Here is a 22,619-nt window from a genome sequence, read left to right on the forward strand (position 1 = left end):
ATTTGTCATCTTTAAACACTTCTGCACGCCATTTTTCGAACTGCTCTTTCATTTGAGCCAAAAAAAACATTCATATCTTGTCTGACATCTCTGCTACAAACTCTGGTCATCAACTCTGGTTTTCAGTTGAAATTGGAATTGTTAATTTACCCAATAATAGGAGTGCATTGACGATTTTTTCTTAACTCGCAAAAATCTTCAAACAATTTGCTGTCGATTGGTGACAAAATTTTTTGGAAATAATGAAATAGAGGGGATAACGCCTTTTTTTTTCAGAGGTGATTTTTCAAAAATTTATTTTAAAAAAAGTACTAACTAGCAAATGTTTTTTATTAGCTCCCAATTTCCTTCAAAACTACTTCAATGAGGAAAAAAATAAAAATTTGGAATATCTATACATGAGGGGCTAATTGATCGGATCTGTTCCGCCGCAAGTGGCGAGTCAATCTTAACGTTCATCTTCCGCCAGAGGGTGTGAGTGGTGGAAAATAATTTTTCTGGAAGCCATTGCCGTACAATTTTTTTGTTGGTTCCATACATAAACTGAAATTATTCCGTTCGGAGTGGTTCCAGTGATAATTAATCTTTGTCATTAATGAGGAACATTGAAACCCACTTTACACCGTAATGTGAGCCATACTAGTAAGTAACATTCACCTCAATTTTCCTTGCGATATAATGGTGTAATTGTGATGTTATGGCGGAGTAGAAAGATGAAGCCGAAGTGCCTTCATTGATCACCATCCCCCGGCTTCTTCTAGCACAACAGTTTTTGACTTTGATTCGATATCAATCCATTCGTCCACACTCAATTTATAACCTATTACGTGTCATAAGTTGATTGCTATCACTACTACTGCAATTCTAATCCGACTAACCCTTCATCCCGACAATGTTGAAGGTTAAACTCCCATTTTTACCTATTACCTACTAGTATCTTCTAAAATGTACACATTGCGTTAACAATTTTTTTGCGTACAGCTAACCTCAAAATTCCTTATTCTCCCTTGTTAGTGAGATTTCATTATTATTTCCGCAGAATACAATTTATTGATCATGTCCGTGCACTACAAATTCAAGTCCACCAAGGATTTCGATACGGTGTCCTTCGATGGACTCCACATTTCCGTTGCTGATCTCAAGAAGGCAATATTTCATCAGAAACGCCTTGGTAAAAATACGGATTTCGATCTACAAATAACGAATGCACAAACTAAAGAAGGTATGAATGTATATTATTGATTATTATTAATTCTAGGGAGTAGGAATTATAGGCGTTTCCTACGATTTCATAATTGCTTTACATATTTCTATTCATTAATCGTGACAACAGGGAAATGGCCCAAGAAAATGGTAGAAATGGGCCCCTCAAAGCACTTAAAAACTCTGAAACAGACTTAACCCCTCCCGTTGCCAAGACTAACGAGGGTTCAATATCACACACAACTCTTGATGGATGAAAAATTATGAAACCGATATGAAATTAAAGTTATACCATTCAGCTTTCCAACACGTCGGTTGGCTTTCATTATCTCTCCTACACTGAGAGAAAAACGACAAAGTTTTCAAACAAGTCTTACTTGTGCCAAGAAAATAGTTTTCTGAAAATTATCAAAAAAGGTTTTTTTGTGCCAAACAGCCAGAGAGTGCGCCGAGATGAAAAATTTTTGTCGCAAAAATAGATTTAGTAGTTGAAAAAAAATTACATTCTCTGTACGTGCAAGAAATATCCTTTCTATATTTTGCTCCCGAAAAATGTTTGTTTTATGTGAAACAAGGGATAGTAATTTTTCGTTTCGGCTATCTAATTATCACTGACCAGAAATTAACCCTTAAATGAAACAATAATAATGATATGATAGCAATCTTGTCACTTAGGGACAAAATATCAGTTGATAAGTTTTCCTCTGTACGAGATATTTTCATCCTGAAAAGGCACCGTCTGGTGTGAATTATCCCCCTCTTAAACCAAATATTTCGTTGCTGTCGAAAGCAGAGCAATTATTCATGTTTGAGACTTTCAAATTCGAACCAAAGAAATTCTTTTTTGGAAATTTTGTTTTTCTCTCAGTGTAGTTTCGAAACCATCTAATTTTGAAAAAATCGTGCATTTTCGGCTAGATCCATGTGACATCCGGACGGCGTAGATGAGGTGTTAACGATGTTTATCCACTGTCCAAAAATTGATTTTTCCACGTTCAAGAACGATTCTGTAATTTTTTATAATGATGGACGAATATGCTACACTTTGGCAAAATTAAATGAAAGAATTTTGTGTTATGTACGGGGCCGTATGGGATTTATTCTCTGATTGATAATTATCGTCCAAAAATAAAAACAAAAATTGGAGGCACTGTGGGAAAATATCATGAATCCAATCACGAAGGAAAAACATGGGGTATCCGGACATGTTCAGTTATTCAGAACTTTAAGCCCCATATAAACTCATGCTAACACCTACATTCGGTGTATATTCTCTATTTCATTTCTGAATAATCAACTCGGGGTCGTGGATTCAAATTTTTTATCAACATAAAGGAGATATCAGTTGAGATCTGTCTATCAGTTGAAAAAAAAAAGTCTTCGCGACTTTGGATAAACAGTCTTAATGATATATTTTATCATCCTACGCATCAGTTCTGAAGATTTTCATCATTTAAAGCATTAATTTTACTTCGGAAGTAAAGTTCTGAAACAATATTCGTCAATCTAGTAGTGAATCACATCGTATTGAATGCAAATCTATTTCAAATGAAATGTCAATGTCTTCTGTCGACAATTTTTTCAACTGCAAGATTTCTATGAAATTTTCATTATCGTTTCATTCTTTATCTCCTGTTATAAATTTATATCAACTTGCGCAGTTGTATACTTTCATCCACCTCTCTCTCAGTTTGTGAATAACAGTGACGAACAGTCAATCGCTGTTAATTTTCTAGCTATAAAAGTATGGTTGGCGATAAAAATTTGCAATTCTAAATGATATTCATTCGTTTTGTGCATTGTTCTCATCCAGATTACACAGACGACAATGCTCTGATAGCAAAAAACACGAGCTTGATAATAGCTCGAATTCCCCTGACAGTTCAGCAGAAAAGGTCGTGGGATCGCAATGAGCCCCAGTCCTTCTCAAACTCGAAAGATGAATCTGGCATGGGGCACACAGTGGACCTCACCAGATTGGATGGATCCGAGGAGGATAAAATTCGTGCCATGATGACCCAATCAACCCAGGACTACGATCCGTCGAATTACATGAAAATTCGTGGTGCCAATCAGACTGGTGAGGTTCCACCAAACTACAGATGTTACAAGTGTCATCAGCCAGGACATTGGATCAAGAATTGTCCACTGGGTGCGACTCAAGAGCCCATCGAAATTAAGAAGAGTACTGGAATACCCAGAAGTTTCATGGTGCCTGTGGAGGGGCCATTGGTGCCTGGTGCCATGATGACTCCCACTGGACATTACGCTGTTCCAGCCATTGATCATCAAGCTTACAAAGAGGGAAAGAAGGAGAGACCTCCGTTCTTTCAAGATCCTGAGCCAGCAGCCGAAAAGCCAGAGATTCCAGAGGATTTGATCTGCACTATTTGTAAGGATTTGTTGACCGATGCTGTCATGGTTCCATGCTGTGGGAATTCTTACTGTGATGAGTGTAAGTATTTTTTCATTTAATATTGAAGGTGTAAAATGAGATGAATCAATCGTCTTTAGACTTGAGAGAGAACGATGAAAAAAAAACTTGTCTGCTTGACGAAATTTTGCTCACGAAGATTCTGCTGTCTCCTGTAGATTCATAGACATTCATGAAGAAAAAGCATTCTCAAATTGAGTTGACTAACGGAATTATTTTCTATAGTTTTATGCAAATAATTCATTGTGTACCTATGTCATGAATTAATTATTGTTATTTCTCCAGTAGCTCAGGAAATCCACCAAAATATCCCTTGACTTCTCATAAACGATTCAGTATCCAGATAATTCTCAAAGTTGTCACCTTAATTTAATTGTTCCAATCTTCTATCAATTTTTCACTTCAAATGTTCAAAAACTATTTTGATTATCCTCATTACCCAACGAAAATTATGTCTTTAGGTATTCGATCGTCGCTCCTAGAATCAGAGGAGCACGAGTGTCCAGGTTGCAACGAGAAAGACGTATCCCCCGAGACTCTCATTCCAAATCGTTATCTTCGTGGCAACGTCTTGCAATTCAATAACAAAACTGGATATGCAAAGAAGACACCCTATCGACCAGCTGTTAAGCCCCAGGCTCCAGCCATCGAAAATGAAAAAACTGAGGGGAGCCAGGATGAGCCTCCCCAAGAGCCACCGAAGGCCAGTCCACCCACCGAGGATGCATCAGCGCCAGGGCCTATAGCCTCAGGTGAATAATTCATACTTTGACAATTGCAATAATGATCAGTCGATTCTTCAAGAGAAGCCATCCAGGCGCATGCGCTAGGACAAAGTTTACCTACATTTCATCTGATTTAATGCTGCGCTTAACCTTATATCAACCTTCCCTTTCAGTAAGCCCAAATGTCATGTCATAATGCTAAATTAAAAGGAATTTAATTGAAGAGGAATGATAGTTTCGCTGCTTCATGTTCTCCTTTATGCCTTATTCACACATATTAATTCATATTGAATGAAAAAGATAATGCAAGTTGATGAGAATCCCAAGAATAGTAAAAATATCGATCGAATTAATTATTTTTAGATACGAAAGAATCAACACCTGTGCCAGAAATACCCGAGCACTTTGTGCCACCAGTTGCTGATGATGAGTCTGAAGTAGTTCCACCACCCCCACCTGGCACTGAGCCATTACTGCCAATACCATCAGTGAGTAAATCACCTGCGAAAGAGAGTAATTCCACCGAGGCTCACATTCCTGAGAGGAGAGACCACGAGGATGACTATGGGGGTGATTATGGAGGTGATTACGATGATTATGAAGGGGATAGAAGATCCAGAGAGCGTCACAGGAGTTACAGCAAAGAGGGTCATCGTGAGAGGTTTGTCTCTATTTCATTTTATTTAATTTAACGAGAATAATTGCGAATTACGAGTTTTTGAGTTTTTGTTGTTCTGATTTGAATGATTCGACATTGTGGTCATTGATTTCTTGCAGGACTGGAGATGGAGGCAGACGAATTGAGAATATAAGGTCGATGAATAGGAGGAGGTCTTTGTCCCCCAGACAGAGACAGGATTATCAGTCTCATGGGTCATCACTCCCTCATATGATGAATCAGTCGAAGGGGTATCAGAATATGCCACCTGGTAATCAACAGAGGTATCCGAATATGCATTATGATTCTCAATTGAGGAGGTCGACTGAGGATCGTCCTGGTACACCTACTGTAAGTTTGAACATGTGAATAGTTATTGATGAATTATTGATTCATTCTCTTTGATAACAAATATTTTCGAGGGGAAGAAATCCAGAGAAATTTACCGAGACCTCTGACACGTTTATTTTTCCTCGGATGTGAAGTTATGAAAAGATATTCATCAATCTAATGATGTATTTCGACATAGAAACAAGTGAATTTATCATGTCGCATCGAATGCTAAATTATTTCAAATAAAATGTTGAAGAATGTCGTCTGTTCACAATCTTTTTCGACAGCAAAGATCTCTACATAAATTTCCTTATTTTTTTTTTCGTCATCTTCTGTTATAAATTTATGTCAACTTGTATCGCTTTGCAATTTCAAAATCAAATAATCACTATTGAAGACGACTTTTTTTTACAAGATTTTATGGACTACGACAGAAAAGTGGTGATATTTCACTTGAAAACCTGGAAGTCTCAATGATATTTTCAGAATAATTTTCATGAATCAATTATTATCATCTTCTTTTCGAAAATTCTCCATAATAATACTACGTTTTTATATTTTTTATGAATCTTTCTTGAATTGAAAACATTTCTCTGAACGATAAGATGAATATTATACTACAACGTCAACACTATTCTTTATGAACTCAAAATTGGAAGATAGTTTACCGTGTTCACATATTAATAATTTTGATATTGCAGGTTGATGAACCCCATTTGCATTCACAATCGGCTGTAAATCAAGCCCCCTTGCTGCCATACCCACCTGGTGAAGATTGTATACCACCCCCACCACAGCAAAATTACAATCAGCCACCCCCAAGAATGGCGCCTCACAATCCTCCATTATTACCCGATCCATATATGGGCCACAGAATGCCCATGTATTCTCATCAGCAAGGGCCACACTATGGCCCACCGAGGTATGATAGGCCGCCTTATCAGCAGTCTGGCTACAGATCCTCCCAACCACCGAGGAATTACAACGGACCCCCGAGGCCAATGAGGGGAATGCATCACCGTAAGTTTCATCCATATTAGAGATGCGAGCAAATTTCATGACATGTCAGATGACGGTCATGTGACTGTCACTGACACATCACGTTACCGATCAAATGTGACCGACTTACCTTATGACAGTCATATCGCATCTAAGTGGTGACGCCATTTCAGGTGTCCAAATTTTCTTTTCTGATTTTATCTGAAAGTTGGCGAAACTATAACCCCATGTCACCCCGAAGTAGATAATGAACTGTTGGACAAAACGTGACGAAACATGGCAAAACATGACAAAATTTTGTGACATGGAAAAAAATGACCGTCATGTCGCATCTATATGGATAATTTCTCAATGAAAAAATTTTATCTGACCGTTTTATTGACAAAAGAAGACATGACTGTCAATGACGGTCACATAACGGTCATATTTTTGTGACCTGACGGTTTTTCATTCGTGACGTCACCGCGAATCTCTAAACCATATGTATAAACTGCATTTCTACTGAAATTTACACTGATTTATTTAGTTAGTGTAGAGACTGAGTTGATGCAATTCCTCTTTGTAGGGGGATATCGAGGCATGCAGCCGCCACCACCTGGACTCGGTCGTAATATGCATAATGGAAATCAACCTGGGTAAGTCATTGAAAAATTTACCAACAATTGTCGGACAATGTTGATAAAACTTCTAAGGATCTTTAGATATTCTTTCCTAACAATACCACTTGTTTAACAATTCTTCAAATATCTTTCACAGCTTGAAGATTTCCAATGGTTGAATTTCTTAATTAAATTCCGGGAGAAAAATTGAAATTACATTTTGCACCAAACTACTTCTTTTTAAAACATTCCACTCTTATAAATAGCCAATCGTAATTGTTTAATCTTAATCTCCCATTTCTCGACATGAAAACCATTTCCCATAAAATTCTTAAATTTGTTACAATTTAAATTACTTATGAAAGAAAACGTCATAATTACTTATTAAAAAAACGTTCAATCATTTTATTAATCTTCTGCCACAACTAAACTTAGTTTCTTTTCCCCAAAATTTTTACATCGTTGATTAAAGGTTTAAAATGAAGAATAAATTTAGGCTCCCAATGTTTACGAAATACAATACTCTGTAAACTAGAGTCAAATGGCTAAAATGGAAGTGCAGATGTTCAACTAGAAATGTTAGAAGGCTTAAGACAAAAAAATAGCCGAGGTACCTAGATATTCTCATTAGCTAGTCAATTTACTTATCATTGAAAAAGAATATGAGATTATTTTCAATCGTTTCTCCAGTTAATTCTTAATTGAAGAATTCCATAACGATAGCAAAATTAAGAGAGATTCTCAGATAATTTGATGAACCCTTCTCTCAATATTTGTTACAGAGTTATAGATGATCCGCTGGAGGCATTTAACCGCATGCTGCGAGAAAAAGACGAGCGAGATAGGAGAATGGGTAAACACCGCAGACGCTCTAGAACTCGCTCAAGATCACGAAGCTACACGAGATCACGTTCTCGTTCATTCAGTCGTCGTTCACCGCCCCCATCTCGCATTAGTAGGTCTAGAAGCCCCCCACCAAAGAGAAGACCCTCGAGATCTCCACCACCTCGACGTAGCAGGACGCCGAAGAGGAGATCTCGTAGTGGAAGCTTCTCTATCAGTCGGTAAGAATTCAAATCATTATTTTTTTTTAGTTCAACAAATGTCTTCTTTTCCAACTCACCTATTCGCGTATTCATGTTTTAATGTATTGATCATTTGTTCCAGGTCAAGATCGTACTCTCGCAGCCAATCCCCAAGAGGTTCGATCCCTAGGGATCGAGAGAGGGAGAGGGATAGAGAACGCGATAGGGACAGGGAACGTGATTTGCCTCCTCGCTACAGATCACCAGCCAGATCGCCACCTAGGTAATTATTTTGCCCACAACGTGGCATTATATTCCCATACCACTTCCATATTAATTAAGTAATTGGAGAAGATTCGTTGATCTTCCGAACACAAAAATTGTCGAAAAATTATTGAAACCATATCATACTCTATATTATGCCTCTACTAGCGCATTTAGGAAATAAATATTGACAATTATTTATTCAATTACATTCAATAACATTCCATTAATTACTGGTTTGAGATAAAATGTTAAAGAACATTTTCTCCCAATACCATGAATTCCCAATATGAATAGACAATTAGTGAAAGAGAATGGACTGATTTATTTTCATCGATGAAACCAATAAATTAATGTTGAAATATATTTTTTATTTTTCAGATTCCAAAGAGATCGTGAACGCGACCGAGATCGTGGCAGATCCCGTGAGCCTCCCCGTGAATCTCGTGAACAATACAGCAGTTATTACAACGATTCACCAGCAAATGAGTACGGTTTTCGTGAGCGTGAACGTGACATATCAAATCGTGAAAGAGGATCACGTTATCCACCACGGAATCAAACGACTCCCCACAATATACCACCATTGCTATCACACGCAATACCACCAATGTCAATGGGTACAACACAACAACCGGAAAGGAAAGACTATTATGATTCCTACAACAGGTATTTTCGCATCAATTGTATTTTGTTTCGTGTATTTATTAAGTGCGCACTGAATATAACGAACGAGTATCAAATACTCGTTTCATTTCTCATTATTCTCGTTATTCGATTGATATATATCAAGAAATCATTGACACTGATGATAAACTGTGATGATAATTCAAAATGTTTGTTAGATAAATTCAATTACGATTAAAATAACTTATTTTCAATGATTAAATCCATGAGCAACGGAAAACACATGAAATACTGAGAAAGATCAATGAAACCTTTAAATATCTGGAAGTACAAAATAATTTTAAGGAAAATTCTAAACTGCGTACATGAATGAATGTGAGAGTAGTCCATTGAATGCATTAAAATAACTCTTAATATTTATTGAAATAATTTTTTTTATACAGTCATTAATGCATGTATGTCCAACTGGTGTCTACAATCGCATTTTTCATTGAATTATTGCACCGAGTATTGACATGTAAGGTTGGGTATAAATGAATCAATTGACATGAATTTACTGGACTGAGAGTGAGAGTGATGTTCCCTAGTATTAATGGATGAAGGATACTATTGAATTTAACTGATCGATATGAACACTGCGAATGTACCTGTAAACTAGTTTAAGGTAAAATGTAAGCAATAGAAACGAGTGAAACGAATTATCCTACGATATTTACGTAAACGAGAATTGAGATTGATCCCTGGAGGGATGAGTAATTAAAGACTGATGTCATAGATTGAAATTTAATCTTTAATGATATTTTGAAGAGAAAAAGTCAGCGGAATTTACCTATTTTTCACGAGTCTAGTCATTCGTAAAACCAACAAATTTTGTAAAAACTATATTCTCGAATGAATCATTGATAATTTTGAATTGAAATAATGTATGAAAAACTGTGATAATTGTACGAAATAAAGAAAAGCAAAAGAGATATAAAGTCCCATGATGAATGAAGAGGACGCGAGATTAATCTGGAGTTCCGGGCAGTGGACGAGAGAAGAAGCTTAAGGACACGTAACCAACTCGACACAACGACTTGGTTCTTGATTCAGGTGAATTCAGGACCAAATCAATACTTATAACTCAATTATCATCCTTATCCTCTGCAATTGAATGGTCAATATTTATTGAATCCTATTAACGACTATTCCCATGGGTTATAAATGTTGATTTAAGAAACTAATTTACATTTATACAGATTATATTCCAGTGAGAGTCCACAGGTGGAGGAAAATTGACAGCTAAATAAATTTATCAATAGTTAATTCCAGTTTTTCGAATTTTCAGCCTGGGCAGTAGGTGCCTCCTGTGGCAGCAGTTCATGAAAATTATACCGAGAGACACTCCAAATGCTTGACAAAACGATAATAGAGTATAGGTTTTGAACTTGTATACAAAAAGATATTCTTTTAAAAATAATAAAAAATATATATACTTTCGATTCTTTGGCTGGAGGTAATGGAAAAGTAGTTTTCCTGGAGTCATTTAATCCGGGATTTGAATAAAATATAAATTCATTAAGTGAATGATGAATGAATGGTCTAGATGAATGAATAGATTGAGTTTAGAAAATGGTGTGAGAGTCTTCAATAATCATGGGATTGGGGGAAATTTTAGTTAACAGTTTGTGGATCTGTTTCAGCAGGTATGGAGGTGGACAAACCCAGAGATTCAACAGTCCTGCTCGTGATCACAAGCGTTTCGATGATGTTGCCCCACCTGGGACAGAGGGGTATTATGATTTGCCACCTCCGGGAGTTGATCATCCTGAGAGATCGAGGGATGATCGCGATAGATCACGAGGTATCAAGGATATTGAGGACCATGGGAAGGATGGAGATGGGGAGGACAGACTACGTGATGATAGGTACATGTTGTTTTATAATTAAGGGGTAATTGAAAGCAAATAGTTGTCGTGGGGAATGATTTCTCTGGGGGGATGCCAGGCAGCTGACGTTTCTCATTGGACTTTGATAATTTCGAAGTATGAAAGGCCTGGGTTCTTCCTTTAATTGAGGTGCCAAGTTTCTTCAATATTTTTCACTCGTGGGATTGAACGAAAGGAAAAAATATGTCATAGGAATGCATCAGTTGTGACGATAATTAGTTGATTTCACCAATATCTTTGCAAGAAAATTCTATGAAGACATTTCATGCCATGATTTGTCTCCAGTAATTTAAAATTCCCATGAATACATAAAAATTCCCATGAATAGCAGTAACAGCACGAATAATCCTTATTCAATTCTCCAGAGTTCGAGATCGTGACCGAGACAGGGAGGACAGAGATCGTCGCCCCTTGGAAAGAGACAGAGATCGTGAGCGTGAACGAGAGAAAGACGATCGTGATAAGCCTACCTTACGTGAGAAAGACGACAGAAAAGAGAAAGACAGAGAGCGTGATGACCGATACCCTAGGGATCGCCGAGATGAGGAGCGCCAGTCGGACAGACGGGACTACGACGCGACTCGCTACAGGGATGACCGAGATCGTCACAGAGTCGATGAGAAGCCTCGAGGTCGAGAGAAAGACCGAAAGGATCGTGATTACGAAGTCGAAAAAGACCGAGATCGACACGAGAGGCATTCAGCTGATCACAAGAAATCTAAGAAGAGCTCAAGCCCCCACCCCCCGAAATCCCGATCTGAGAACAAGGACTCCTCCCCGGAGAGGCCCAAGAAGAAGGAAAAAGATCACGAGGAGAGGCCGGAGGAGAAGAAGAAGGAGAAGAAGATCAAGGACAAGAAGAAGAAGAAAGACAGCGAGGAGAAGGAGAAGAAGAAGAAGAAGAAAAGAGAGAAGAAAACTCTCAGGGAACTTGCGAAGAATGAACATGCCAAACTTGCTGCTGACTCTGACAACTTCTCTGTCGAGCCCAAACAAGAAGACACACCGTCAGACCTCAAACCCACCGAAATCAGCGAAGATCCTGGTGAATCTGCTGAAACAAGTGCACCAATGGCGCCTTCACTGACAACTGACTTTGATGATAAGTCATTAACGATGAATCCAGAGCCTCCAGAGTTCCCTGAACAAGATCCCCTTCAACAGATAGAGCCTGAACTGAGCCAAAATCCCCCCAATCCAAATTTCAAACCAATTCCAGAGTTGAAGTCAGACATGAAGCCGATAGAGAGTCTTTACGGTGGATTGGATGACACAGAGATCAACGCTGTGATAACAGAGAAATATACTCTCCTTCCTGAAACCGACAAAGAAGGTAAGATTGAAAATCTATCAGAATCCTCCCAAAATCCAGATGAAACTGCATGCACAACTTCGATATCTAGAGCAAGTCCTCCACGTGAAGAAAAATCCCCCAAGAGAGACGAATTCCTCGCGCCATTACCGGAATTATCAAAATGGGAGCGTGACGATACAATCGAAAAATCCGATGAGAATATTCCGGTATCACCTCAGCCAGCAGAGACACCCACTGATGAGTCAAAATCAACTAAAGTTGTGACGTCAGAGGTCCTAAAACGCGCTGAGAATGCGATATTCCAGAAAGCCATTAATGCTATTAGGCCGATTGAAATAAAGAAGATAAGCGAAAGTAGAAAAATACTTTATCAGAATCCCGAGCCAAAGATAGTAGAGCCAGAAGCTAATCGCGAGAGGAAGAGTGTTAATGTTACGATAAACGTTGGTAGAAATGAGAGGAACGTTGAGATCACAGAGCCCGTTAAAAAGGGAAAATTAGACAGATCAAAGTTCAAGGGTGAGTCGCACTCACCTACGAGATTATCCGCTAAGGAGAGATTGGGGGACAAGATTGAGGACGATAAGGAGAAGAAGCCGATGATCAGGCAGTTCGGTGATAAGAGGGAATTGATAAAGAGCGATGATCAAAATAGATCAAAGTCGCCAAAACTCAGGGAGAGAAAAATATCTCCGTTATTGGAGAGACGAGTGGAGCCACCAATGTCCCTGAACAGTGATCGTAAAGTATTCTTGGAGGATCGTAAGCACAGGCCTCTGCATTCGCGGGATGGAAGCGGAGGTAGACCTGAAAAACTCGAGCCCAGAGACTCCAAATCAGAAGGCAAACCTGAGTTTAGGCAGGGGAGGAATGACTATCGGTCAGAATCACGCGCTGAGAAGGATCGAAGGGCTAGGACGCCTCCTTCACACAAGAGAGACGATCCAATAAAGCCGAATCCATTGAAAAGAAAGTCTGAGGAATTGGAACCTGAGAAGAAGAGGGATAAGAAAGTTCGAGACGAGAAGAAACGAAAGAAGGAGCACAGGAGTCGCAGCAAGTCTCGAGATCGCAAGCGAAAGAAGGATAAGAAGCACAAGAAGGACAAGGAAAAGTCAATGGAGAAAAAGCAAAAGCACAGAGAGGAGAAGGCCCAGACTAGTGACGAAAAGACTGCCACGGAGGGTAATCCTGAGGGTGAACATGTCGCCAAGAAACAGAGGAAGAACCCCAGACTTGTTTCTGATCGCAAGCGATCGGTTCTGGATGAGGCGAGCTTCGAGCCGGATTACTCGGCATCGGATTCAGAGTCCGAAGGGGACGAGAGCAAAACTCTGAAGAAACCGAAGCTTGAGGAAGTCCCGGAGACAACTGAGAAGGAGTCTGACGCTAAAGTTGCAAAACGAAGGGTCAAATCGAGCTCAGACGATGACTCAAGCTCCACCGAGAGCTCCTCGTCGGAGACTGATAGCTCGGAGGACTCTCACAGAAAGCGCAAGAAGAAGCACAAAAAACATAAGAAGAAAAAAATGAGAAAGGAGAGCAGCAGTGACAGCGACAGTTGCTCAGACTCGTCTGACTCGAGCTCGGAGGAGGAGAGGCACAAGAAAAAATCCAAGAAATCGAAGAGCAAGAGTAAACAATCCAAGAAGAAGAAGAAATCCAAACACAAATGACGTCGTTAGTGTCGACGCATTGGTGCGTTGAACTGCGGTATGATTGCTAAATTTTTAATGGATCTTACTTGACTCGGTTCCCAATGAATGATAACAGGCTGAACACTCGAGGGAGTTTGAATGATAGTGGTCTAACGTGTAATTTAATTATTTACCTTTTCCAGGGCAACACTTTTGACTTTATTTAAATTATTCTTATTCTTTTGTGAAATGAGGATTGAGTCTTGAGTGGATGCTGTGCAAATACATCGGTTTGATTGTTGCATATAAGTTGAACATAATTATAATAAATGAAGTGAGGAAAAATTCAATAGAGTCGATATTATTATAATTATATTGTACTTTCATAATGTTCTGTCGATATTATAAAGAGAGAATAAACAGAGTAGTTCTTTAAAAAATAAATAAGGGGTATGAACATTCTTATAATGAACTGTGGAGTCTTTAATCAAATATTACCTTAAAATTAATTGGTTATAAATTACATTTGGAGTCGATTGAGGGGCACTTTTGGATGAAATATCATTTTAATAATTGGACTATTCTTGAGAGGTGTTGAGACTTCTGAATGTCTCCACGAGGCTGAAGAGGAGGGGTAATTTCTTCGTGTTGTCAGTCTCTTTTACTCCCAAGTCCTGGGCTAGGAATGTACGATCCAGGGGTTGTTTTCCAAATTCACATTCTGTGGGATGAAAAAATATAAAATTATCACAATTTTTAATTCAATTTGAAGAGGATTTTTCTAATTCATTTAAGGATGTTCTGATTGACGCGAAAAAATATACCGTTTTTGCGTTTCAACATTATTCAATAACTCACGAAGTTTCGTCACTGCAACCATTTTTCTACGTTTTTTCTAAACTTTTCGAAAGATTTACAAAAGTTGAGAAAAAACGTAGTTGAATGGTTGCACAGTGATAAAACTTCGGGAGTTATTAAATAATAATAAACTGTGTAAACGGTATATTTCTTCGCGTCCATCCGATCAATAGTTTGTGAGAAATCTACAAAACAAAAAACGTGAAAATTGCCTGACAGGGGGCAGACCATCCCCAAGGATATCCAAGTACTTTGGCTGTCTTTTCGCGAGTAAAATGCTTCTCTACCTTTGTAGTCGAACATCAGAGCTTTCATTTAAGCCCTATTTGCCGCCAAGTTTCTGGACATTTTACAATGATTTTATTATTTAAACTTTGCACCGTTAAAAAATATTTTTAAAATCTGAAAAAAAATTGAAAAAATGTACTTTTGGAGGAAGATTGATGAAATGATTTATAAACAATCAATTTTCCCTCAAAAATCGTTTGTTCAAAATCATAACAAATTTATTCATATGCAGAATTTTACTAGAAATCGATTTCATGCCTAAAAAAAAATGTTTCCGAAAGTTTAAACAATTTCAATTATTCATTCATAAACAACGAATGTATAAAAAAAATAATTATTCTGTTCAAAATGTAATTGAATGACGCTGAATATTCACGATTTTTTTCAAATTGTCCTCACATCTTAATTGATAAATTTGATGATTGAAAATGATTGAGTCTACATTGTGCTCTGCAGGGATAGCCATATTCATCAATTATAATTACGTAATTATTAATTTAAATATTCAAATTCCGAATTATTTATTAATCAGTAATTTAGTTACGAAGATTGACGATTATTTGGATAATCGGAAATCCCTTATAAGAAATTCAGTATTATTTACTTAATAGAAAATTAACAGATCCATATTATTAAATATTTATTAATTTGACCCTAAATTTTCCAGTTTATTTGTTATTAAATTTAGATTATCAATCATCTAGTATTTTTAAATTTCGATCTGTATATTTAAACCTTGATCAATGTAAGTCGGACATTCTTTTAATATTGAAGAATCGGAAGATCGATGGCCATCCCAGGTGCTCTGCTCCAAACTGTAAAAGACACTAAGATATCCTTAAACTTAAAAAACGATGAAATAATTACCTGATATGAGAACATTTAACGTGTATTTGTACCCAATCCAATCCAAATACTCTCGTATCAACTCATTCAAAATAACAACGTCCCGCGGGGACTCGGGCCTCTTCCCCCGATTAGACGCTGCAGAACCATCCAACAATTTCATAACTTCACTGCGCATCTCCGCTTTAATCCGCCCAAGTTCACCCCCCGCTTCGAGGGAATCCCTCACCGCTGCAACGATCATCCAAAATAATAATCAATTCATGCGATAATACTTGGAAATATTAAATTCAAATCTCACCGTTCACCAAGTCTTTCTCCGTAGCCATTTTCAAACAAACGAAATATTACGGAATTTCATTATTTCTCCATCTAGCGAGCATCGACGAGAGCCGACGTAATTGAAAAAAAGTGCCGATAGGTTCCGCAAGCTTCGACTCTTGAAAATCGCGCAAAAACTGAATCGATGATTTTTCCAACCCTCGTGCATAATCGATCAATTTTCATCTCCAGCATTTGATTGACGAAGACAGTCCACTTATTGCTCTCATAATAATTAATCCAATTAAACTGAATAATTTGTCAGTAGATCCTATCAGGCGACGCACAAATGAACGAAATCAAAGAATTTAAAATTCAAGTTTGACACCGCGAGGAGTGAATTTCATTCCCATTCAGTCCTCCACATATTTGGTCTGCGTTCTCCCCATTTTGACAGCTGATAAACCCACATAACTGCGTCCACACATCCAGAATTCATAAAGAGTTTGTTGAAGCGAGAAGAGAGGAGTCTGTCTGGCGCGTGCGCGAAAATTATCCTCAAGTGCTTTGAATTTTCCGAGAGCTCCCTCAGTCGCTCTAAGATGGACGGTGGTGGAGCGTACGGTGGTGGTAAGGCTGGTGCCCCATTCGACCCAATTTCATTCGTACAAAGGCCTCAGGTTATTCTAAAAGCAGTATGTCTGGTGAGTAATACAATAAATAATCAAATAACGCTATTACTCGTCCTTCCTCAATTCAGTAAAATGAAAATACACGGGAGCATTGAATACATCGATTTCAACAGCCCTTGCCCCCACCCCTCGCGCTGCCCTTCGCGCCCGCTACGATGGGGATGTTCTATTGATTTTTATGAGAATTAACCCAATAGAATCACCATCACGACGAGCGCATGAGATTCTCTCACGATTTAACGCTTTTAGAATTTCTTCATTTCAATTTTTGTCATTTATGGTCCAAGGGTAGTTGGTTGGGGGTTGATCCACCGATCGATACTCGGCGCAAGGGGGGATTGAAAGGGTGAGGTGAGGGGCGGAAGGGCGATTTTAATCTCCGATGCATGCACTAAAACTGTGGCAACTCACGTACATTCTTAATGCACTTGAGCCTCTGCTACCTGAATTGAATTAAATTTCCCCTGTCATCCCTCTTGTTAATTACGAATAATGCCAAGGCATGATAATTTATTTTTTCAACCCCACCAGCTCTTCTCGATAATTGTCTTCGGTTGTATAAGCAGCAAAGGATATAGGAATGATGAGAGTGGCAAAGAGTACTGCCTCTATAACAGAGACGCAAATGCATGTAACTATGGTGTTGGCATTGGAGTCCTGGCATTCCTCGCCTGCATCGGATTTCTCGTTGGTGAATATCTGTTTGAACAAATGTCATCGGTGAAAACACGGAAACATTACGTTCTAGCTGATCTTGGGTATGAATTTTGAGTTATGAAACGAATTATGTAATGAATACGGAAAATTATTGTTTGCGAGCTGAGGATGGAAGTATTTGTGTCAAGGATTTAGCTTCGGGCTCTTGCTGTCTCTGAGAATTGTTCAAGTGTTGAATGTTGGGGGTGAGAAATTTGGGGGTTGAGGACATTTTTAGACCGCAAATGATCGTTTTCTTTGGAATGTGGGGGAGTGAGACGAAATTAATGGAGAGTTGGGGGAAATTAAGCTTTTCACAGAAACGTGGAAGTTCGAGTGGTGCAAAAGTATATGGATTTTCTCAGATAGATTCAGAGATATCGGCGTTCAGAGGTGCTCCATTTTGCTCACTGTCTTCGATGATGATGAGAACATTCTTTTAATTTGAAGCTAAATGTAGACAAGCAATTTGAGTGGGTATTAGTCAATGATTGAATGGATATTGAATCTTTAGTATTGTGGAAAATTTGGGAGTTGATAAGATTTATAGACCGCAAATAATCACTTTCTTTGCAAAGTGGGGGAGTGAAGCAAAATCGATGGAGGGAATCCAAGGAAGTTGGGCTTTTGAAGGAAAACTGGAGCATTGAGGGGTGAAAAATTTTATAGATTTGCTCCGACACATTCAGAGATATCGGTCATCAGAGATGCTCTATTTTTCTCCGCGCTCATCTGTGTCCTAAGATTTCGCATTCGATAATGTTAAGATGTTTCCGTTAATATCGAGCTGGATGTGGGCAAGGAATTTCAAAGAAAATAAACCTTGATAATTCAACGCATTTTGAATTCCCACTATAACCGGTAATTTGGTGGGTGAGGACATTTTTAGACCGCAAATGATCATTCTCTTGGAAAAGTGGGGCAGTGAAGCAAAATGGATGGAGAGAATTGAAGGGAGTTATGCTGTTCAGAGAAAATTGGAGCATTCAAGGGTGAAAATTTTTATAGGTTTTCTCCGATAGATTCAGATGTCGGTGATCAGAGATGCACCACTTTGCTCCGCTCCCACCGGTGTCTTCGATGATATTGAGAAATTTCCGTGAATATGGAGTTAAAATTGGAGAAGAAATTTCAATCATATTATTAGAGTCAATGATTCAATGAATATTGAAGTCTCAATATAATTGGAAATTTGGGGGTCAAGGACATTTATAAACGGAAAATGATCATTTTTGTCATTCCGGGCATAAGGTAGCGCATCACGGACGCTAATACGCGTCCGTGAATCCCTGCCTGCTACTGCTGTTATGACAAAAAATATTACTTGACACACGGCCTAAATGAGCTTTTCTAGTTCATTCGCCAGAAACGGTTTTTTCGGCCCAATGACGAAATATACTAGTTCGTCACCTCGTCTTCGGCTCAGCCTGTAAACTTCACATTCGTCGAAAACGAAGTTTGTGCCCTTGTACTGCAATGTACTATTCTAGCTCATATGATTGCAACCCTTGGCTTCGTCTCGGGCCGCCAACTTCACACTCGTGAAAATTCCGTCTTACTCGTATCGAAATACACTATTTCATCACGCTGTGACGAAAAGTGAACTTTTCGGCACGCTCTGCGTGCCTAAAAGTCCAATTTCCGCCACATTGTGATGAAAAATATTGTTCGTAACTCGTGAAAAAATGTTTTTTAGCTCGTGGGATTATATCACTCGCCAAAAAACACTTTTTTGCACTCGTTACGAAATATACTATTTTAACACTGCTGCTACGTTCACCTCGTGCCAAAAAGTGCCTTTTTGCTTACTCGTAAACGAAAAAGACACAGTTCGGCCAATAGTTGAACGTAACATCACTGTCCGAAAATATTGTTCGACACATGTTCGCTCGGCTTCGCCTCGGGCCGCCAACTTCACACTCGTGAAAATTCCGTCTCACTCGTATCGAAATATACGATTGTCGGCCGTGTGACGAAATGTACTATTTTGCCATTTTATTCGTGAAGCCTCGCTTTACGTCCAAACGCTACGCCAGGGTTGCAATCACACTCGTCAAAAACGTAATTTATAACGTAACGACTAACGTAAGAATTTTTAACGAGAAAAATTCTAACGAATTTTTAACGAGAAAATTCTTCGTCACTAGATCAAAATATACTATTTCTTCGGTAACAGAGGGGAGAGTGATACGCTCATTTCGAGGAACTAATTGAGAATTCAAACGAAAATGGGGAACTTTTAGTGAATATTCCAGGGGATTTTAAACGTTCTCAGTTCAACGTTTGAGTTTCAAAATTGTACTGAACATGCGCTTTTGCAGCCGTAAAGACAATCAAACATTCTTCACGCCCTTTGTTTCGTTTTAATTACAGATTCTCCGGTCTTTGGGCATTTTTATGTTTCATTGGATTTTGTTATTTAACTAATGCATGGAACAAATCAGTGGCACCAATTGACGGATATGGTGTTAATAATGTTCAAGGAGCCATTGCATTCTTGTTTTTCTCCATATTTTCGTGGGTAAGTGATCAAGCAATGCCTATTTACGCCGAAAATTCATTCGTGTATTGATTTTTCTCAATTATTCGAATGCATTTCACAAAATAATTGAAAAAAATTGATATTTACGAATGAGAAAATTTATAGAGCAAACAAATTTCCCTCCTGCTGGTGCATTTAAAAAATACGATATTACAGGCGGGGAGTGCTTGGTTTGCATTCCAAAGATTCAAGCAAGGTACAGACGCTGCGTTTGCCCCGAGTTACGAGGCAGATCCAGTCGGTGGTGCTGGCTACACAAGTTATCCAGACGCACCAGACAGCGCATACCAGGAGCAGCCCTTCCCCCAGCAGCAGCAGCAGCAGCAGCAACGAGGTATGACTGATTTCCAGGCTCCAGCGTATTGAGACCATTGATGTTAGTTTCAAAAAAAGCAAAAGAAAAAAAACATCAATTGATTGAGAATAAAAAGAAAAAATTCAATGTTTACGATAATTCAAACGTTATTGCACCGCGGCAAAGCCACTTAACTTGAAAACAACAAGTAAAGTAATCAAATGAGATTAATAATAATAGGAAAAACAACAGAAATTGATTATGCTGGGCGAGACCCTAACTCTCCATAATAATTCCCTCGACTTTTCTTTCATTATTTATTGATGATAGCTCTATTTTCGAGCATTGCCATGTTATTGCTAACGTTATTGAATAACAATCCATCTCAATAGAATTTCATTCCTGCTTTTTGTATGATATAAACAAATTTCAATGAATATAAGAACTTCATTTTTCGGTGTACCTATATTTTAACAAAACCATGAGAATGAATAAATAAAAGAGAATGTACACGTGAACTGTGAATTGAAACGGGCCTCAAATGACCGTACAATATCGTCGATTTCGTTGAATAATTTACCTAGAATTGTAATGACAAGGAATCACTGATGTATCAGTGATTATATCAATGTGACGAGGAGTCAAACAACAAAGCGTTGTATAGTTCGTTGAGGTGCAATTGCACCGAATGCTTGATTCATTTGAATTATAAAAATACTCACACAATAAAGTTAATAAGAACAAGAGGAAAAATTTCAACATCGTGACTGTGCAGTTAGTAGATTTAATAGTAGATCATTATCAGATTATTTATTGATTAAGTAAATGCTGAAAAATGTCTAGCGGAAGGTTCTAAACTGTAAGAGATCAGAGAAGAAAAATCTATATTTATTGCATATGATACCGATACGCTTCGGCGTATCTCGATGATATTTTGGGAGAAAGAACCAATTGGGAGGAGGTGGTGATTGCTTTTGAGATATCTTTCTGTCGAATTTCTGTGCTTTAATTACTTGTTTTTATCTAGGGCCTTCCGATCAGTTTCTCGCGGTGTCCGGATTCTGTTCTCGATCCACAGAAAAAGTAATTCTTCCAAATTTGAGGATTATTACTTCGATAGTAATTCTTTTGCTTGAAAAACTCGATAGGGTTTTATTCTAAAATGGAGAATAGTTAATGTATTGAGGTGAAAGAAATGCGTTCTTTTTTCGGTTTAGGGTGAAATTTGTTTATTTGTTTATTTACTTTTTCATACCACAAGATATTGGATATACTACTCTTAATTCGAGAATTATTTATTTTTTCTATGTATAGAGTTTGTGTGCGAGTTAGTGCACTTGGCAATGCAGTAGTAAGATAGCTGACGATATTCACATGAGGGAATTTATGTGTTTTAGAGGAAAACAGAAGAAAACGTAAAGCGTCTAGAGTAGTGGATCATTAATTGCAGTCTTGGCAGCGATAAGAGATGAATTTGCATAATTTTTTAATTTACGCATGATGAATGGTCGAGTGATGTCTGACCACCCGCCAAAAACTTTTCATTTCGTGTTGATCATTAGCCATTAATCAACTGCTGAACTATCACTACCACTGATTACTGAATGACTGATAATTGTTTAAACGTCGAATTTTGTGGTTTTGACTCTTTCAAATATGCTTGGGAGAATTTAAACTGCAAAGGTTTGAGTTCAATCCACTGATACGTTGACATTCGATCGAACCACATGTACCTGGTTTTTGATTATTTAATTTTCACAAACTCCAATTATTATTTAGATTATAAAAAAATAATCATGAGTTGTGAATTGGTATAGTTGTGTAATTGTTGCGAGTCTGGGACTGTTCCGTGTATTGATTGAGATGAATCTAATTAGCATTAATTCGATGTGTATAATCCCAGTGTGAGTGAAGTCTTGGCAAACAGCCTCAAATTTCAGTGCGACTGTATGAATGTTATTCATGTGTAATCCGATAGTATTATTGAACTTGCGAGTTATCCGTAGATTGTGAAAACAATGAAAACCCAAAAAAATGATAAAACCAATTAAAGTAACGAATGTAATGAACAAAATAAATATATTAAACAATATAGCTGTATTATAAAACAAACGTGGAAAAATGAGAGGTCATGCGGTTATCAGCACATTGGGATAAATGCACGTACAGTGTTAACATCCATTGTGCTCTTCTATTCATTTTCTTCCTTGAAACAGAGAAAAATATGACAACTTGCTCTGAATTTTATTGTGAAAAAAACTGGTATCTCGTTTTTGTTGTGTTTTGACCAATATGTTTCATAATATAAAATAAATAGAGTTATAATTAAAAAACTATTCTGCAATCTTCTTTATTATTTTTTTCGATGATTCCTTTATGCAATGAAGACATTTC

At 37.9% G+C, this 22,619-nt stretch overlaps 3 protein-coding genes across 4 annotated transcripts; 2 read left to right on the forward strand and 1 right to left on the reverse strand.

Annotated features, from left to right (window-relative positions):
- The first annotated feature begins 503 nt into the window (after window positions 1-503).
- LOC107036094 (E3 ubiquitin-protein ligase RBBP6) lies at window positions 504-14,191 on the forward strand. Of its 2 annotated transcripts, none has more exons than XM_015253835.2 (13): window positions 504-642; window positions 1,040-1,222; window positions 3,017-3,658; window positions 4,099-4,389; window positions 4,726-5,023; window positions 5,140-5,371; window positions 6,055-6,373; window positions 6,918-6,987; window positions 7,734-8,015; window positions 8,119-8,259; window positions 8,622-8,909; window positions 10,550-10,774; window positions 11,161-14,191. In XM_015253835.2, exons 2-13 carry the CDS (start codon window positions 1,057-1,059, stop codon window positions 13,784-13,786), a joined length of 5,580 nt encoding a protein of 1,859 aa, XP_015109321.1. In that variant the 5' UTR covers window positions 504-642; window positions 1,040-1,056; the 3' UTR covers window positions 13,787-14,191. The 2 variants fall into 2 exon arrangements, with proteins under 2 accessions (XP_015109321.1, XP_015109329.1); XM_015253843.2 differs by having other exon boundaries at window positions 10,553-10,774.
- LOC107036108 (lisH domain-containing protein FOPNL) lies at window positions 14,103-16,081 on the reverse strand. Its single transcript, XM_015253852.1, has 3 exons — window positions 16,041-16,081; window positions 15,761-15,970; window positions 14,103-14,468 (listed from the first exon to the last, which is right to left on the reverse strand). Exons 1-3 carry the CDS (start codon window positions 16,066-16,068, stop codon window positions 14,326-14,328), a joined length of 381 nt encoding a protein of 126 aa, XP_015109338.1. The 5' UTR covers window positions 16,069-16,081; the 3' UTR covers window positions 14,103-14,325.
- Window positions 16,082-16,582: 501 nt separating this feature from the next.
- Window positions 16,583-22,561, forward strand: LOC107037416 (synaptogyrin). The gene is made up of 4 exons (XM_015256004.1): window positions 16,583-16,704; window positions 17,224-17,450; window positions 19,762-19,909; window positions 20,087-22,561. Exons 1-4 carry the CDS (start codon window positions 16,603-16,605, stop codon window positions 20,294-20,296), a joined length of 687 nt encoding a protein of 228 aa, XP_015111490.1. The 5' UTR covers window positions 16,583-16,602; the 3' UTR covers window positions 20,297-22,561.
- Window positions 22,562-22,619: the final 58 nt, after the last annotated feature.

Source organism: Diachasma alloeum, unplaced genomic scaffold (assembly GCF_001412515.2).
Source record: "Diachasma alloeum isolate Michigan unplaced genomic scaffold, Dall2.0 Dall_scaffold_00176, whole genome shotgun sequence".
Taxonomy (NCBI): Eukaryota; Metazoa; Arthropoda; class Insecta; order Hymenoptera; family Braconidae; genus Diachasma; species Diachasma alloeum.

Bases quoted from the DNA above. Each gene is read 5' to 3' on its own strand.
- LOC107037416 (XM_015256004.1), top strand. From the start codon at position 16,603: ATGGACGGTGGTGGAGCGTACGGTGGTGGTAAGGCTGGTGCCCCATTC. The intron at 17,451-19,761 runs GTATGAATTTTG...TTTTAATTACAG, and splicing joins TACGTTCTAGCTGATCTTGG to ATTCTCCGGTCTTTGGGCAT. The intron at 19,910-20,086 runs GTAAGTGATCAA...ACGATATTACAG, and splicing joins TTTTCTCCATATTTTCGTGG to GCGGGGAGTGCTTGGTTTGC.
- LOC107036094 (XM_015253835.2), top strand. From the start codon at position 1,057: ATGTCCGTGCACTACAAATTCAAGTCCACCAAGGATTTCGATACGGTG. The intron at 8,016-8,118 runs GTAAGAATTCAA...CATTTGTTCCAG, and splicing joins GGAAGCTTCTCTATCAGTCG to GTCAAGATCGTACTCTCGCA. The intron at 10,775-11,160 runs GTACATGTTGTT...TCAATTCTCCAG, and splicing joins GACAGACTACGTGATGATAG to AGTTCGAGATCGTGACCGAG.
- LOC107036108 (XM_015253852.1), bottom strand. From the start codon at position 16,068: ATGGCTACGGAGAAAGACTTGGTGAACG. The intron at 15,971-16,040 runs GTGAGATTTGAA...TGATCGTTGCAG, and splicing joins GGAGAAAGACTTGGTGAACG to CGGTGAGGGATTCCCTCGAA. The intron at 14,469-15,760 runs GTAATTATTTCA...TTCATCCCACAG, and splicing joins GTTAAATGTTCTCATATCAG to AATGTGAATTTGGAAAACAA.